At 47.4% G+C, this 18,682-nt stretch overlaps 1 protein-coding gene across 1 annotated transcript; it reads left to right on the top strand.

The window, feature by feature from the left end:
* The first annotated feature begins 507 nt into the window (after positions 1 to 507).
* METTL2A (methyltransferase like 2A) lies at positions 508 to 13,786 on the top strand. The gene is made up of 9 exons (XM_040617392.1): positions 508 to 625; positions 2,424 to 2,515; positions 6,438 to 6,799; positions 8,132 to 8,181; positions 8,670 to 8,730; positions 9,908 to 10,047; positions 10,837 to 10,943; positions 11,144 to 11,209; positions 12,562 to 13,786. The coding sequence occupies exons 1-9, from the start codon at positions 537 to 539 to the stop codon at positions 12,711 to 12,713; spliced, it is 1,119 nt and encodes a 372-aa protein (XP_040473326.1). The 5' UTR covers positions 508 to 536; the 3' UTR covers positions 12,714 to 13,786.
* Positions 13,787 to 18,682: the final 4,896 nt, after the last annotated feature.

The following is an 18,682-nucleotide window of genomic DNA, read 5'->3' as shown; positions in this document are numbered from 1 at the left end:
TTTTATACGACCGTTTCCCTCTTAGGATAAAATTACAACCAGGGGTCACTCAGCGGTCTATCGATGGCGCTTCCTCTGAAACAAACAATGCGGTTGCCAAGCTCAAACAGAGCAGGTAAGGAATATAGCCGCAAAGCTAAACCAGCCAGGATAACATGTCACAGCCCCCTGCCTCCCCCCGGCCCCCCGCAGGTGCTGCTCCCAGCCGAGCCCCGTAGGCCGCGCTCCGCCACGGGCAGCAGCCCAAGGCCGGGCCTGGCCGCCACCGAAGGCCGCTGAGCGCCGGGCGGCGGCAGGGGCTGGGCCCGGGGCCCTCCCTCACCCCACCCAGCTGTACGAGACGTGAAGCGAGAGCCGGGAACCGCTGTTCCTCGGCCAACCCCCGCGGCCGCCCCGCCGCCTCCCGCCGCTCCCCTCAGGCAGCGGCCGCCGCCGCCACGTGACCCACCCCCTTCACGTGACCGCCGCCCGCCGAGTCCCCTTTCGCGTCGGACGCGGAGGCCGGTACTTCCGCTTCCGGTTCCACTCGCGCCGTCATGGCGGCGCCCAGGGAGGCGCCGGAGCGGCGGCCCTTCGGCAGGCGCTTCCTCACCGACCCCGCCCGCCTTTTCCAGCACAACGCCTGGTGAGGGCGGCCGCCGCCTTCTCGCCCTGTCGGTGCCTGCTCCGGGTGCCCAGCGCTTTGCTGGTCGCTCCGGAGAGGCCCGGGGAGCTGGCCGGGGCGCTGCAGGCCTGTGGCGCCTCCGCGGCGGTTGCGGGGGGCCTGCTGGTGGTCTGGGGCGAGGCGCTGTGTAACGGGGCTCTCGGTGGCCGGGGTGGGTGAGCCCCGAGCTGCCCCGCTCCGCCTCGCAGGGGCCCGGCCGCAGAGCTGTTTGCGCCCTGCTCCCGGCACCCGGGCTCGGCTCTGAAGCGCCCGCCGGGGCACGGAGCAGGTGGGGGGGCTGTGGGTGCGGGGCTGGCGGCCAGGCAGCGAGGGGAGCCTATGGCGGGGGCCTGGCACCCCTGGGCCGGGCCGCTGCTGGCATGGCAGGCAGTGCCATGAGGATTTGGAGGAGCAGGAGGGCCCTGCCTGGTTCGGCAGGTACTTGGGAGTGCTATTCCTTGGGGAGGTCCTGAGCCTGCCTTAGCTCCTCCGGAAACAGTTGGGATTCTTCAGGCTCCCTTGATTTGTCTGGAAAATGTGCTGCTTTGCTTTGTAGCAATTGTTTCATTGCTATAGTTAATAAAGTTGAATTAGCCACTCGCAGAAATCTATAACCCTTCTCCATCCGCGGACATTAGTGACTAATGTAGGAACGGAGTGAAGATCATTTCACCCATCTGCTGCCATGCGGTGCTGTAGCAGTGGGAGATAGTGCCAGGTGTCAGCTTGGAACAGGAGGTCTTTGGCTGGAGAAAGCTGTTCTGTTAAGATACGTTAAGCACCCAAATTCTCAGATTTGCTGGAATCTGGAGGTATTTTGCATGTCCACTTTTGGTCTCTGGCTGCTATACCCTGTTAAGGATTGAGTATGCTTAATTTGTAATAAAGTAATATGCACATGTATCAGCTTGTCACTCATTTTGGGACTATAGTATACCAAAGGTATATTACAAAAGCATATCCTCAATGCTACTTTCCTGCAGAAACTGCTAGTAATCTAGTTTTTCACAGACTTGACGTTTAAGTCTTTGTTTTGTGAAGTAATACCAAAAGACTAATTTCTCCTGAGGCCAGAATAGTCCTTCTTGGTCCTTGTATTCTGCTTCTCGTTCACTTCTTTTAATGAGAAAAGGTCAAGTGAATCACTTTAATGACTACACAATAGCGTATGCACATTTAAGTTATTAATACTTCTTAATGCTTTAAAGCTTCCTGCGTGTTTTTTCTCATAATTGGATTTGATGTTAATATAGCACTTTACCTTCCAAATAACCCTACTGCCTTTTTTGTTTAAACTTGAGAAAGAAATTGTAGTTTTCTAAGCTAAATCAGGTGGCCTGTGTTGATGACCTGCTTGACTGAAAGCACACAAGCGTCTACCTGTTTATTGCCTGTGTAGGAACAAGTGTTTTTCACTGTGTGAGAATGGCAGCTCCTCTCCAAGGAGGCCAGTTCGTGCTGAGTGCCCTCGTGGTTTTGTAGTAAGGATTTATTTCCTCCAAGCTTGGCTGAGTATCAAATAGGGAAAAGGATTAGGGGACAGACTTGGTGTCTCTTGGGATCCCTTCCAGTTACGTCTTTTGTAATGCTACAAGCACAGTTCATTCAGAACTGGGAACGGTATGTGCTGATAGCTCTTGTGCGGCTGCTGAGCTAGAATTGGAGATCGTGGAAGAGCTCCACAGCTGTCACTTTGGAGGGCTGTCTAGACCTTTCTCTTTTCTTTCTGTCTTTCCCCTACTATTCTTAGCTGAGTAGTTCATCTTCTTTTTCACAACAGGGATAATGTGGAATGGTCGGAAGAGCAGGAAGCAAATGCCAGGAGTAAAGTTCAAGAGAACAGCTCACAGCTATTGCCACAAGATAAACAAGGTACTTTTGGATAATCTTCTAATGTAAAATCTTGCCTTACACTACAAGAGCGGAACAGTCTGGCCAGAGCTGCGTATGCATCGTCATTTATTCCTCCCTTCCCCTCTCTCCTGAATCATTCCTAGTTGTTGATGATAAAAAATGGAGGAGGAGGAACCTTTCTGGTCCTAATTTACCTTTCAGTGACTTTTCCACCTTCTCCAGAGACTCATCTTACCTGAACAGAAATGGTCTTGGCTGGGAGGAGTCATCTTTGGTTGAGCTGCTTTGTTCATGTTGTGTATGTTTAAATACTTGTTAGTGTTCCTTGTCAACAAACTTCTTTCATTGTAGGGTTATTGCCTCTGCTTGCTTTTGTTCTCTAAAACTTAACTTCTATCAGCCAATGTTTTCTTTGCATGCTGCAGAGCTATCCCTAATTCAAGCTCAGTTTTTCTCCTAAGTGCCTAATAAAGTAGTGTCCGTATCTGTCTCTACCAAATTAACAAACAGCATGATAGTGATTAAATCAGAAGCGAATTAAAAAATATTTTATCCTGATTGAAGTGCTTATCATCAGAGAGGCAGAAGAGGGATTCTAAAATTTTTATTTCCTCAAACTTGGCTTAAAGGATATTTATACAGCCAAAATGTAAAGCTTACCTGAATCTGAATCAAGCTAAAGGTGCAGAGTTCTATAGTCAATTAATATAGTTGAAGCTGTTCCGAGTTGGTAATAATGTTCCTCCACGCCTGTTAGAGGTATCATCCAGTCCCTTAACTGATGGGGAAATGGCTTCCTGTTCTTTGGTACGATAAGAGTTTTGTTTGATGATGATATTGTTCTACCCTGCCGAGCGCTAGGACAGATCTACTTCTTTTGTTCAAATTAAATTGACTGTGTCATCTGTAAGGCTATGCTGAACACTACTGGAGCTATTGAGACACTTCCCATATAGCTTCCAGTTGTGTTCACAATAGCAAATTTAATTACACCAAAGAGCAACCCTCCTAATTTCTTGGATTCCCAGAAGTATCCAGCAGTTTCTATTGTGATGCCCATTGTGTTGACTTCATCTTAAAATCTGGTTAACATTAAAGGATACTGTCTGTCATGCTTTAAGAACCTATATACAACTATGAAATTGTGGAGCAATTTGCTGTTAGAGCAGTTTGTCAGGTCTTCATGATGTATTTCCCAGACTGAACAATGGAGGCCAGTCAAATGTTGATGGTTGCTATTCAGTGGGAAGCGTGTGGAGACAATGGGATGGCTGAAATGTAGGGAAGCCAGCCCAGCCAAATGTGCCTGAAGGGTCTAGTATTTTGAGAATCAGTAATGTCCAAGCAGGAGAACAAAGGCAGACTATTGGTCATCATGGCTGTATTACTCTGTGGACTTTTTGGGGCTGTCAGAATTTGTTCTGAAGAAGCAGAGAAGTTCTATGGGGTATGTTGAAGATGTGTCTCCTGGCCGGGAACAAAGAAAGAAGTGGAAGAGTTTCTCGGTTTCCTTTTGAGGCTCTATAATTAGCCCCCATGCAATTCAGGGGGTCCCTGGTTCTCTTCCTGTCTTTTGTGAACAGTTACTTTTGTTTGCCCTTCTTCTGCAGTGTGAAGGGGTGAGTATGGGCTTGGCTTTGGGGGTGTCCTTACAAAAACGAGCAGAAAAGTCAGGAGTCCTTATCAAGAAAGCCTCTGGAGGAATCTGGCTCACACACCTATGTCCCCATGAGCTAACACCACAAAAAAGATCTTGAAGCAAGGATTATGTGAACTTTTCTGGTATAAATTGTGCAGGAAGTCAGACTGAAAAGTTAATATGGTCATTTTTTTACTTTAAATCTGTTTCTTGCATGATCTTTGTCGGCTGCCCCTTGATTTCTTGCTTTTATATTGTTACTGATCCTTTATTCCAGTCCTTTGAAAACACTAGGCTATAAGGTAAATGAGCTTTAAACAAAGCTTCCGCACACATGGATTGGAGTACATCCAAGAGAATTTCACAATATTTTAACACAGGAAGAGCGCAATGTCTTGTTCAGCGTTATACTGTGGCAAAAATACAGGGAATCCAAAATGGCTAGGCTGGAATTTCACCCCAGCACCTCAGGTAAGCATCCCATTACCATCAGGCTGTCATGGGATTGTTTGGGACCAGCAGGAATCAGAACTTTATACTTTTATTAGGTGAAAGAGCATTTCCAGCCCCAGCAGCCCTGCATATCCCTAGTAGTACTTGGAAGAAGTGACAATTCAGGAAGGAGTGCACTGGGGCATGACTCGGTAGCAGTTCTTCCTCTGGCATTAGCAGTCACTGAGGTCTCCTATGCAAAAAGTAAACTGACTTGACCCTGCTTCCTTTGAGCTGCAGTGAGATCATGGCACAAACTTACTGCTCTAGTCTAATATCAGACAATAACATTTCTTTTGGCTTGGGGTTTAAGGACAAAACTTCTTAAAAGGTAAAAATCCTGGTAGTTGAGGTAAAGAGATTATTTTTTATGTATAGCTCTTAGTGCTTCAGGGATAGATCCTGCTAAAAATACACATACGACTGCCTTCTGATTCTTAAAGCAATTTTTGTCTATGTTTGGCTGAGGCTACATATGTTTCCAGGTGTTATTGGTTCGTTTTACTATCTCCCTTCAGATATCTTCTAAACACTTGTATACTTTCCAGAAAGACTAGTAAATAAACTGCAGCTCAGATAATAATGCTAATCTCCAATTTTAAGATGCCTGCTCTTTCTCTTAACCCTACTGTTAGTAGATGTTGGAGAGAGGTTATCCATTCTCACATGCAGTCATTGTCTTTAATTGTGGGTGAATCATTTGCATTCAATAATGCACTTGTTGCTGTGCAAAGACGGCTAAGGAATTGCATGTTATTGAAATGCAGCTGGGATCTCTGGCTGTGGATGTTAATGCCTCTGGGTGATGACAGGCATAGGATGCTATAATTAGCTCTTATTTCCCAGGACAGAGAACTCATCGCACGGATGAGAATTTGGGAAGCCAGTTGGCTTCGTACTTCCCATGGCAAAAATAGTTCCCCTCGAACTGTACTTGATCTGAAATCTGTGAAGATGTGTGGAAATAATTCTGTGGGTGACTCAAATTTCACTAGATCATGGCTTTGCAAGTGTTCTTCCAGCATTCTGTAATGTTCATTTTGCTACTGGAGTGTATCCACTTGGTGTGAAAATGGCAATGCTTGCTGCTAAAGTTCATTCTTACGATCTTTATCCTCCTTGGCTCTCCAGTATAATGACAGTGTTCACTTCTGTTGATTCCCCTTTGTTTTTATTCCACAAATGTGTGACGCTCTAATATGCACAAAGTGCTGTAGACTGGATTCTAGCGATACTTGTGTAAAACGTTCTGTCTCGTAATCTTGGAGTATTGTGCAAATGCTAATTGAGCTTTCTGCCAGCCCTGTATGGTTGACTAACTTTTCTGTTTCTCCATCTGAAAAAAGGGGGTAGCGTGTTAGACAGGAGCTCTTCAGTCCAGGCAGCTGTTGTAGAATTCCTTAGAAGTTGCAAGTGCTTGAGACTTACTGTCATGAGGCTCCAAATGAATTGTTCCAGTGAACTGAAGAAGTTAATGTTAGAGATGGAAGTGAAACCTGGATTTTTTTCATTCCAGTCTCCTTCAAAGACACCTTTTCTGTTGCTAGCTTCCCTTAAATCCTACCAGGAGACAGTTGCCTCTTCTATATCTTCTCCCTTTTTCAGTCCTAAAAAAGTGACTGTGAGGAGGCAGGCTGAGTGTTTATGGGGGATGGCACAGTTGAAAGAAAGGGGATTTTCAGTCGGTAACCTTATGTATTAAAGCAGATTGCTGAATAGATGTCTGCAGTGATCCCTCACTGTCTAAACTGATTAAACTCTGAGACCTTCTGATTTGGCTGCTGGTGACGTTTTTGTTTGTATTCACAGAGGAATATGAGGTGAATGCTAAGAGGTACTGGGATGACTTTTATAAAATCCATGAAAATGGCTTCTTCAAGGACAGGCACTGGCTCTTCACTGAATTTCCTGAGCTGGCACCTAGCAGGAACCCAAATCAAAATGGGGATTCTGCGCATGAATTTAGTAACAAAGAAGAATCCGACAACGAAGGGCTGGGAAGCTGTGAAAATGGACATTGCTCATTGGAAACCAGGGCAGAGAATCAGTTAAACCTGATAAAAAGCACACCTAAGATCTGCACAGAAGAGTTGGCTACACAGAAGTATAGTGAGCTGAATCAAAGTGATGAAGATTACCCAGGATCATCTGCATCTTACCGTATATTAGAGGTAATAGCCGTGAAACAGTGTCACACATCACACAGTCCCTTGTGTCAGCGTTAGTGTGACTGAGACATAAAACTATGCATCATTGGCAAGCAGCAAGTGAATGGGATGATTGTCTTAAGTCAGTAAAATGCAAAAAAGTTTAGAACGGAATTAAATCCATTGGTTCAGACTGTGAATTGGCAGAGCACAAGGACCATAAGAAGTTTCCGAGTTTAAAAGACAAACTATTCCTGTCAGATGTTGAAACAAGCATTTGAAAGTCATCTTTTGAAGAAGCTGGTTCTTGTCTGTATAAAGCTTTCCCATGTTGTTTATGTTTTGCATTTTTGTGCTGACTCTTGTTTGCTTTGGGAGGTGTGAAACAAAACAGTGAAACCAAGTATGTAAAGATGCTGTTTGGTTTGTTCCTTATGGCCTGTGCAGTAACAGGGGATCTCAGACTGGCAGAGGGTTTGTCCCAGAAAAGTCAGTTGGGTTTGTAAATATTAGACTTTTTGCTCTGCCATCTCTAGTTTGTTCACTGTAGATATCACTAGTTTTGTTGAGTGCTTCATGTCCTGTGGAAGTTCTGCCCTTCCAGGGAGAGTCAATCATATGAACTCTCCTTTAAATTTTTTTATTTAATCTGAGGCTTTGAGACTTCCTTATACTCTGATGTTCTTGGGCCATTGTGGCCTTCCTGTCTCACCTGAGTACTCTTGGTAATATCTGTCACGGCAAGCCATCAGTGGTGTTTTCTGCTCAGTCTAATTCAATTTTACCGATTCCTTAAACATTCAGAGGAAAATTCCCCAAACTCACTTGGTGAACCATCTTCTCTTCAAGTGGGAACAAGTAGAAAGAGTAAAAAGGCGCAATCATTGTAGACCTAGTTGTAACTTGAGGACAAGCCGTCTAGTGAAGGAAGCTCTGAAACAGCAGGATGTAATTATAGTAAAGAAAACTTCTTTCTCTGTTGCTCTGATTGTCTGTGGATGTGAATGCAACTAATCCATGGCCTTTGCCAGTGCTTCAGTGACTCATACTGGTTGTTATGCTTGCGATTCCAGCAATAACAGTTTTCAGAAGAGTAACACTATATAGCTTGTTAGTAAGATTTCTACGAGAACCGGCTTAGTGGTTTCCCACAAACGCGTATAAGTAAGCCTGCTCCTCAGAGCTGAACGTACTCAGATCTTGCAGTGAGATTTACAAATAGTCACTGCTATGCTCAGCTGTTACTCATGAGTTGCTCTTTGTTCCATGGCTGTAGAGAGATGATTTGAAATCAGCTGCATGGGACAGGCTGAAGAAATTATTTTCACTATGTGTGCATCTGCTTTGTTTGTGCAGGTTGGCTGTGGTGCTGGAAATACAGTCTTCCCAATTTTACAAACCAACAAGTAAGTAGTCCTCAGTAGGCTTTTACCTGCATGATATACCAGCCTCTGAAAAATGCTTGGAAAAATGTTGCATGTGTTCTTAGTTGAGATAATCTCTGAGAAAGGCCAGATGCAAACGGTACCTTTGCTACCTTTGCCATCTGCAACTTCAAACAGTTGTGTTTTGAGCTTGGAAGTCTTTGGTCTTGGAAGGCAACCATCAAAATGTGATGCAAGTTTACACATCTCATTGTGAAAGCATTTTCATACAGGCCTTAGTGCCTCTTCTGTTCCAGAGGGAAAAGTAAGCAGTCAGTTCTACCTGAGAATAACTGGGGCGTAAAGGAGCAATGTGATCCGCCAGATTTTGCACCAGGCATCTTTGACAGAGAGAGAGTAAAGCCCAGGATTTCTAGCTCCCAATTCTGTGCTCTGTGCGTTTGAGACACTTCTTAATTCCTCTGGACCACCTTTATATAAGTGGTGATAGTTTCTTTTATTTATTTCAGTGACCCAGGCCTTTTTGTTTATTGCTGTGATTTTTCTACAACAGCTGTGGATCTTGTCCAGGTAAACACAGTGGTGACTTACCAAGGTGGGAATTACATGGCGCCAACTGCGCGTTAACACAAGTGTATCACAGCTGCCTCCGGCTGTCTGGCTGCGTTGGCAGCTTTCTTGTTTGAGCTAGCCCTGATGCTGACCCTTGTACTGGTAAATCAGGAAAATAAGCCATCAAAGTGCAGAAATGAGGGAAGTTGGGACTCTCAAAGTGTCACATTAGCAGCAGACAAGTCAGCCAGATTTTCTTTCCCCTGTGGTTGGCAGTACTTGTTGAAACCCAGTGCTCTTTTAGCTGAGTAACTGCTGAACCTTGAAAACATTCCGGCTATTTTTTAACAGGAACTGAAGCTGGATTTGGTTTGTCTGTGCGTTACTGTCACTGCAGTTCTGGGAACATGGTCTGATTGCTTCTGCACAGGCAGCTGAGGAGGGATACTGTTGTCTGTGGAGCAGGAGGCTGGAATTTAGTCAAAGGACAAATACAGCTAACAAATTTCAGGTCAGAACAGAACTGAAAATATATAAAGTCTCAAATGTTATCAGTCACTTCAGGAGATAAGACGAGGAGCACAGCAGCAGAGGCAGCATGCCATTTCATCCTCTTAAGGTGACACAAGCACTGTTTATAGAGGCTACTGCAATCAGTAGCAGCAGCTTTAGAAAAATATACCACTTCTTTTAGAAGTTTAAATGTGATTTTTAAGATTGCAACTTTAGGCAGCCAGATTTGATTTTTGGGGTATAGGGAGCAGTCTGCTTGTAGTTGAAATGAATATTGCTTTCAGTGATGCAGAGAGGGGCCCTGACGCTCTCACTTTTGTAAGGATCTCCAGCTTAACGGTGAAAATCCCTCACTCCTTACCACTATTAGTGGAAAATCTGACCTTAAAATTGCAATAATGCCTCAATCCAGTTTTAGGGGTTCGGCAGCGCTGATTGTCTGAATGTAACAAGTCCCAAGCTCTTTGTAGATCTCCCATGCGTACTTATTTTTCACATTTCACCCCTGATCCTTGTCTGACCAAGGAACCTGTCTGACCCCAGCTGCCTTGGTCCAGTGAGGCCGGAACAGATTTCTGCACACACCACCTTTTTATGTGAAAGTTAAAATGCTCACATGTCCAGATAATACTGAGTTCAGAGTTTGTTGCTAATGCTCTAATTTCTCTCCCCTTAAATACAGAACAATGCAGAATACGATTCTTCTCGCTGCTTTGCGTTTGTCCATGACCTGTGCAATGACCAAAGTCCTTTCCCAATGCCAAATGAGAGTCTTGACGTTGTTATTCTTATCTTTGTCCTCTCAGCAATTCTCCCAGAGAAGTAAGTTTTAATAATTCCTTCTGGCTGCAGAAGATAATGCATGTAGAACTAGAGTTCTTTAAAATATAGGTCCCCTCCTCTCAAGGAAAGTTAAAGTTTGTTCTTTCTCTGGTCCAGTTTACCATTAAGCTTCTGAAAATGAAATTTGCAGGTATTTTCTGTTGTAATAAATTTTGGCACGGGGTAGGTGTGGTTTTGAAGTGCTAAGTGGTTATAAGTGGCATCTTGCTGCAGTCATAGTTGCTCACCTGTTCTGAACCCCAGCCACGCTGAGCACTCAGCACCTATTTGTGGAAAGTGTGCTGCTAGATTGTAAGGCTCAAAGGCTAGAGGAATTTCCTGTATGGGAGGTGGCAAGAAGGGAGAGGACAGGTTCAGAAAATCATTAAGAAAAGTGACAGTGTGTTACAACCTGCACTAGTCTCTCATTTTTGTTCTCTTTGGTTTTATGTCACAGCATTTTTCTTCATGTTCACTTACTACTTGTTTTACAGCAACCAGTGGCGATCCTTTTGTAATTAATGAGAGAGAGCAGTTAATCATTGCTGTGCCAGGCTAAGTTATCATTATAGAAAAAAAAGCAGAATCAGGGAGTGTCAGAAATAAGGCGGCCAAATAAAATCAGCCCACCTAAGCCTGAGAGAGCTCCAAAAACTTCTAGCTTTTGGTAGCTCTTTCTATGAAGTTGAAACATATGTAAAAGTTTATACCTTTGTTTTGGAAAGTAGGAGGAGGAAACAAGTGTCATTCTGTAGAACGTTGAATACTTCTGTTTTGTTCTTTCCTCAGGATGCAGTGCATCGTTAACAGACTGAGTCGCCTTCTGAAACCAGGAGGAATGATTTTGTTACGAGATTATGGCCGTTATGATCTGGCCCAGCTTCGGTTTAAGAAAGGTATTCTCTTTTCCCTGCGGGGAGTCTTGCCAGATCACTAATAGATGATGCTTCTCTGGAGTAGTGTCTGCCCTGTTCAGGAGGCAGCTCATTAATTCCCCTTCAGCATAGCGTGTGCTGGGAGAAGTGCCTCTTGTTGGATGGCAGTTGCTGATTTTTAAATGACAACTGGTAAACGTCTAAATCCCTCTTGCCCTTAGGTCAATGTCTGTCTGATAACTTCTATGTGCGAGGTGATGGCACCAGAGTCTACTTCTTCACACAAGGTAGGAGGCTAGAAAACGTCCCTGTGACTCTCCTCACCCCTTTTTGTCCCTGTGCCCTCGGGTTTTGCCACCAGCTCTTCCCAGCCTGTCTTTCTTGGAGCAGCATGAAATTCTAAATGTCTCCAAATGTCACAGGGACCTGGGCTTGTCACTTGCTGGTGTGAATGTAGTGTAGCAAATTCCTTAATGGAAAATCCCTTTAGAGGAAAACTAGTGTGTTTGCTACACTGGGAGGGGTGGGACTGGAGGAGCTCTCCTTGAGTCTCGTCGCCTGCGGAGGACAGAGTGAGATGGACGCCACTTGAAGGAACTTCTCTTAACTTTATTGTTCTGTGAGGAAGTAAGAAGGGTGCGGTTCAGCACCGAGCTGAGGCAGCCCCTCCAGTTCTGCTGCTGCTTGGTGTTCATCAGGGTTCGCATTCTCCCCGCCGATCACCAGCTGCACCTTCAGTCGCTTCCACCACGGGCCCCTCTGTATGGTCAGTTTTAGAGCAGTGGCACAACTGCAACGAACTATTCCCTTCCCCACTGCACGTCTTGTTTGTCACAACAAAATTAATGTTTAATGCGTGTTTGGCAAACGCTCCATGATGGCAAGCATCTGATAAAAGAGCGCAAGCTGGGACCTGTTAGCCCTTTTCTACAGAAACTGCACGAATCACGTGCTCCCCGGCTGCAGCTGAACAAGCTCCCTGCTGCTCAGCAGGACTCGGTCTGGCTTTGCCCACGGCCAGTGTGCTGGGGCACCGCGATACTCACTGCTCGGTCAGGAATACCTGCCAGTGTTGCAGCCTCCGGGGCTCTTGGTGCTTTGATTGGGCCCCAGCAGGGTGTGGTTTTTGAAGGATTTTTTTTCCCCAAACTTAACCTTGATGAGTCTTTTTTTCCCTCCAGCCTATACAGCACAGATCTTACTGCCACCATTTAAACGCGTAAGGCTGAGCCCATTCTTTGTTCTTGCAGACTCTGAAATTCCTCTGCAGAAAGGGGGGAGGGGGAAGGAACGGATCTGTCCCTACTCGCCAGAAGATGCTCCCTTAATCGGTCACTAGAGGCAATGCCCGTGTCTGAAACTACTGGTGCTTTCTCTTTGTCAAGTCTCTGTAATTCTAGTTGCCCTCCAAGTAATTCTTTCCTTCCTTGGTAGAAGTTAAACTCAAGGGAAACTAGAATGGTGAACTTAACACCCCGTAGTACAGTAGTTAAGTCCTGTCTGATCTTTAAGTTTCCCTGCCAGAGTGAGACTGTGAGTTTCCTCTGGCCCATCTTGCAACACAGTTTACTCCTCAGCGTGAGCAGGTACCGACTAAATGAAAGCTACGGCATCCTCGTCTCCTCCTCTCTGCTTCCAGGTGAATTAGACGATCTCTTCACAGCAGCTGGGCTGGAGAAAATCCAGAATCTGGTTGATCGGCGATTGCAAGTGAACCGTGGGAAACAAATGACGATGTATCGAGTATGGATCCAGTGCAAATACCGCAAGCCTGCCACCCCTCAGCTCTGAGGAAACGGCATGCCTTTAGGTTGGAGCCTCTCCACGGCCATGAGTGTCTCCTCCTGGTGAGATGTGGTTTTATGGAGTTCAGCGCACGCAGGACGTCAGTGCCTTTTACAGTGCCTAGCATCACTTCAAGGGAGTTTTGCTAAGGATGAACGCTCTACGAGGAGACTAAGCAGTATTTTAGATGTCTTGCTACTGGTCTGAGTTTTTTAAATTATTTGTGGTTTTAACAACTTAAGAAATGGTTAAGCTGTCTTACAGCAGCTGAGCAAGTTGAGTAGCGAGTCACTCTTACTCTGGACTTCCACATGATACTGAAGGAGAGCTTTGACCTTACCTCTGTGTTGTGTACTCTTGTTTTGGGAACAAAAATCATACATCTTCTCTGCAACTGGTCACTAGGTCTAACATGGATCCTTTAGCCAGCTTATCTCATGCAGCTCTTTTCTAGTCGTCAGGTTTGTGCAAATCCACAAGTTCAAATACATCGATCAAGGGCAGGAGCTGAGAGCACGCTAGTTTCTCTCTGCCAGCATCCCTATGGATGCCTGATGGTGAGCAGATGTTCGGTGGAGAAAGCGGATCATGCTGCCTTGCCCTCACTGTCCACAAGGAAGTTCATCTAGGGAGCTAGCACACTATAGCTCGGGTGCTATACATTCATATTAGGCAGAGTTCAGGTTTTCAAAAATTTGGGGCTGATGCCAGTTTTGGGGCACCTCCAGAGTGCGGAGTACCACAGGCAGCTCCTGGGACCAGGGTTTACGCAGAATTACCTGCTTTTTCTGCTTGAACAGTGAGAAACTGTGCTTGCTGGCTGCAGCCCGCAGGTCACGAACTGCGCTGCCCTGTCACGGTGGCGTGCTAAACCCGAGTAGACAAGACACCTGTCTTCGGTAAGAAATCTGAAGCATGTCTACCACTCTTGTTTAATTTCTTAGAGGAAGCCAACCTTGTGGCTTTCTGAAGGTATTTCCCCACCTTTGACAGCAAATACCTTTTATCTCAGCTTGTTTTCTTTTGTTATTTTTAGGGTGTGGTACAACAGGTATTAGAATAAATTTTGTGGTAATGCTTTTCAGTGCTGGTTTGATTAATATAAATTGGGCTTCCACAGAAACTCACATGCTTCTGCATGCCTGAGCTGAAGGATTTGGGCCACCGTTAGGTAACTACAGGGGTTTTTTCCTCTTCTGTTGTGAGTCTCGCTAGTGCCTGCTCTCTTCTCTCAAGAAGGGAAAGCCTTGGATGATACCTCCTACCCTGTTTTAGTTCATGATGCAACAAGGTCTACTGTGAGTGCACCACTGGCTGAAGAGCAGTTCATGCTACACAAAACATGTCTGTTTTGTTAGCTACACGCTCTTATTTGTAGCTTACAGTTGCCTAAGAATAACTGTCAGCTGTAGGGCCACTTAGGTTATGAAATAACTGCTGCCTTGGAACAGGAGAAAGGTTAAGAAGATGAGGAAATGGCATTGCTGTCTTTGGAGAGGCTGCAGGAGTCCTGGACAGCCGCACCAAGAGCACCCTGACTTGTGAAGCATTGGCAGGGGCTGTAGCAGTACTTTCTGCTGGGCATGTGGCAGCACGAGCCGTTCGTAACTTGCACGTCGCTGTGTCACCCTGCAGGTACTAGTGTGTCTGCTAGCCAAAGGCTTCTGGCTCAGGACATTTCTGCCCTTCCTGTGGAAAGGTGACCCAGCAAATCCATTCGCAGCACAAAGGCAAGCTGCGGTGCTGGGGCGGGAATGGAAATGCACCATTGCTTTATATATATATATATATATATATATAATTCTTCTAAGTAATGTTGAAAGGGAATCAAATAACTGGGAAGAGAATTCTGGTCCAGTTTGTTGTGCTGTATTTTCAAAAGGGCTGAGACTTCCCAGTGTCTGCGAATGAAATAGGGATGAAATAGAGATGAGGCTTCTCTCTTTCTAAGCACATGTGGCTTCTGCCAGGCACAAGCCTGACCCAGCCCAGAAGCTGTGCAGTCGCTGCTGTGTTTTTGTGCTAAACCTACAAAGTCTGGTTCCCTGTCAAGGTTGGTACCTCGGGCAAGGTCTAGGCAAAACACAGCTCAAGGCCTCTGGGAGCTGAGCAAGCTCGTGTCTCCTCGTCTTACCCAGGCGAAGAGCCGGGCATAGCGAAAGGAGTCCTGTGAGCGTTCGATGTGACGTGGCTCATGTAACCAGCTCTGTAGCTTTCAGTGAAAGACCTCCCATGTGTTCCTGGTGCCGCAGGCAGCTCCCTGGGGTCCTTTCCCTCTTGCTCCCCAGAGGGAGACCTCCTCCTGGGATAGCTTTATCTCCGTGGAACAAAAATTATTGACTGGGGTAAACAAGCAGCATAATTAGTGTGAATTAAAGTAATTTGAAAAATGCCTTATTAATCATCCAAAGGCTTGTATGCAGCGCAGGAAAATATGTTTTTAATTATAAACATGATTTATTTAAAGTTCATGGACTCCCTTTTAAACTTAAGCTCCTGAATGAGAGAAAATGAAGGCTAGTAATTTATTTGTTTCTACTTTCAAGGCTACATCCCACTTGCCTGCCTGGTTTTGACTCGGGCTTCATGCAAAAACTTGCAGCCCTGTGAGCCTGCAGCCATTGAAGTGGCTCTTTGCCTTTCTTAATGCTCTTCGTTCTGCCGGCATATTCAAGCAATCACTCAACACAAACCATGCTAGGCAGCCATGCTTTTGTTTCCAGTCCTGTTGGTGGTGTTCAGAAAGCCACAAGTTAATGGCCTTGAATCAAGCCAGGCCTCCTACAGACAGATACTTCCTTCATTACTCTCCGCCAGCTCCCATCCTCTCTGAAGCTGCTGCTCTCCTGCGACTCCAGGTCTCGCCTCCCACACGGCTCTGCTCAGGTACCTCGGTCCTGACTTGCAGCAGCTCCTGCCATTCCCACCTGGGGCCTGCTGAGCAGGCTGGGTTGCACAATGCCTTTCTAGTGTGTTCAAAGGAGATCTCCAAATTGACTTTTACTATATTGAAAAGCCAGGTTAAGTGCCTTTATTATTATTTTTTTTTCCCCTCTCCCTTTCTAGCAATGTAAAATTAGCTTTAAAGCCATCCTGAACGTATCTGCTCTGGTTTTGTTCCCAGCATTTCCAGCCTTGTGGTCTGTGCCTTACAGGCAATGCCAGCGTCGCCGGTCGAACCTCCCAAGCAGAAGAGATGGTTTCGTAGCTCTTCAGAGCGCTGCCCCTGCCCTGCTGGAGCTGGGCATCCTTATGCTTCGGAAAGTCTGGTCCTGGCTCTTGCCAGAGGATGGTGGATTTCTGTGGAGGTTCATAGATTGTTTTGGCAGGAAGGGAACTTTATTGTCACCTGTTCTGACCCTTTGCATAACCCTTTTATGTAGGGATTATGCGTCAAGCCTGTGACTTGGGCTGAGCCAGAACTAGTCCAGCAGAAAAGCTTTTGGTCCAGCCGTGATGCTGAGGTCTCCAGTGAACGGCAAAGAACCCTTCGCCTCCCCAGTACCTTGTTCCTCTGGTGGCATTCTGATTCCACAGATCCGCTAGAAACTGGGAGGCAGGAAGGGAACAGGGGAGGTAAACAGAACAAAAGGCTGGGGGTTATTTCTGATACCATCACTTCAAAAATAAATAAATTGTAAATTCCCCTTAAAGCTGGAGCTTTCACAGGATCTTTCTGACAGCACAGAAAAGTGGGAAACAGAAGTCATCCGTCGTGGTTTTTACTGTTACAACAGTAATCATCAAATGCTTCTGGCCAGAAGCATGTGAGATCAGACACAATTGTCTTCTCCCCCAAATACTTCAGCTTCACCTTCTCAGGGTATGTCACCACCAGCTCTAATTCTGTACTTAGCTGCAGAGCTCCAGGATAAATGAGACCTGGTTATTTCCAGTAAAACAGAGGTATGAGGAGAAGGAACCTCCATGTATGCGTGCCAGCGGCTTTTGGCATTGCATTGTAACTAAAGCTGGAAGCACTTCCTTGTGTCGCTGCGTTGGGATGAGCCCTGGCTGGTCCCCAGTTGGATTCCCCACAGGAATCACAGACCCAGACTGAACTGAACTGTTTTTCCTGAGCACAAATGAGTCCCAGCATCGCAGACTGGTGGGGCTGGGAGGGGAGCTCCGGGGGTCGCCCGGCCCAGCCCCTGCTAGAGCAGGCTCTCCTCCAGCAGGCTGCACGGAGCCGCCCGGCGGGTCTGGGTGTCCCCAGAGACGGGGACCCCGCAGCCGCTCTGGGCAGCCTGTCCCAGCGCCCCCTCACCCTCAGGGCAGACAAGGTCTCCCTCATGTTCAGGTGGAACTTCCCGCGCTGCAGCTGGTGCCCGTGGCCCCTCGTCCTGGCGCTGGGCACCGCTGAGAAGAGCCTGGCCCCGTCCTCCTGACACCCACCCTCCAGATATCTGTAGGCATCGTAAGATCCCCCCTCCGCCTGCTCCAGGCTGAACAGCCCCAGCTCTCTCAGCCCTTCCTCTAAGGAAGATGCTTCAGCCCCCCCCCATCATCCTCACAGCCCCTGCTGGACCCTCTCCAGTAGCTCCCAGTCTCTCTGGAACTGGGGAGCCCAACACTGCAGACGGGGCCTCACCAGGGCAGAGGGGGACGATCCCCTCCCTGGACCTGCTGGCCACGCTCCTCACGCCCCCCGGGTTCCCACTGGCCCCTTGGCCACACTGCTGGCCCATGGGCAACCTGCTGGCCACCAGCACTCCCAGTGCCTTCCCCGCAGAGCTGCCTCCCAGCAGGTCAGCCCCAGCCACTTCCAGTGTGTGGGGCCATCCCTCCTCTACACTTGCCTTGGCTGAACTCCATGGGGTCCCTCTCCCCCACTTTCCAGCCTGCCCAGGTCTGGCTGGACGCTCCTCTCAGTCCTGTACCGTTGGCGGGCGTGCTGAGGGTGCCTCTGCCCCTTCGGTCAGGTCACCAATGGATCAGTGGAGTGGGACGGGGCACAGCACTGACCCTGGGGGTCACTGTGAGCCATAGCCCTCCAGCCAGACCTTGTGCCACTGATCCCAGCGCCCTGAGCGCTGCCGTTCAGCCGGTTCCCGACCCACCTCGCTGTCCGCTCCTCTAACCCACGGTTCCTGAGCTCGCCTGCGAGGATGTTACGGGAAACGGTGTCAAAAGCCTTGCTGAGGTCAAGGCAGACAACATCCACCACCCTCACCTACCCGGCCAGGCACTCCATCGGAGAAGGCTGAGGGTTGAGCAGGCGTGATTTCCCCTCGGTGAGTAGCAGCTGAGTCAGGCATGGGTTCCCCTTGGTGACTATTAGGTTGGTCGGCTGTGATTTCCCCTTGGAGCAATGGAAGATGCACAGGTTTCAGCACCACGGAGTGAGGATGAGGCTGCAGGGATCAAGTTCTTAAGGGATTTGGGGTTTATCCTTCCACTTCTGTAAAGACAGATGGAGGGAAACCGAGTCATGCAATCTTCTTTGCTCTTCTGATCAGTCAACTGGATCAGATTTCTCAATCGGAGCAGCGCCGCCGCTTCTGGTTTGGTGCCATGTTGGGGAGAATCAGTCCAGAAGAGAAGATGGATGATCAGGGTGACGTTTGCTGTTGTAGCTGTTCATCTGCCTTGACATGGGCCTGTCCCAGGCAAACGTCTGTTTGTACAGCGTCTGTGGGATTCTGATGGTGACAGTGTTGTCATCTATGTTTTCAGGGCAAGACAGAAATCACTAGAAAAGTGAGGAGGAGGGAGGAGATTTTTGGAGGACTCTCCTGCGAAGCAAGGGGGTTTAGACGGAAAGGAATTGGCAGCTCTGTGCTTTACATTCCTGTGCACGAGTGCCTCGCTTAACGGGAGCTTGTACTGCCAAGAAGGTGGGACACGGGGAGGAGATGCCCTGTGTGGGCAGCAGTGGGTGCTGATCGGAGCTCAGTGGGATGTGCTAGGGGGGATATGCTAGGTGGGATGCAGCAGGTGGGATGCGCTTGGTGGGATGCAGCAGGTGGGATGTG

This window comes from Falco naumanni, chromosome 18 (genome assembly GCF_017639655.2).
Source record: "Falco naumanni isolate bFalNau1 chromosome 18, bFalNau1.pat, whole genome shotgun sequence".
NCBI lineage: Eukaryota > Metazoa > Chordata > Aves > Falconiformes > Falconidae > Falco > Falco naumanni.
The sequence above is the reverse complement of the archived record's forward strand: the minus strand, read 5'-3'. Positions and strand labels throughout refer to the sequence as shown.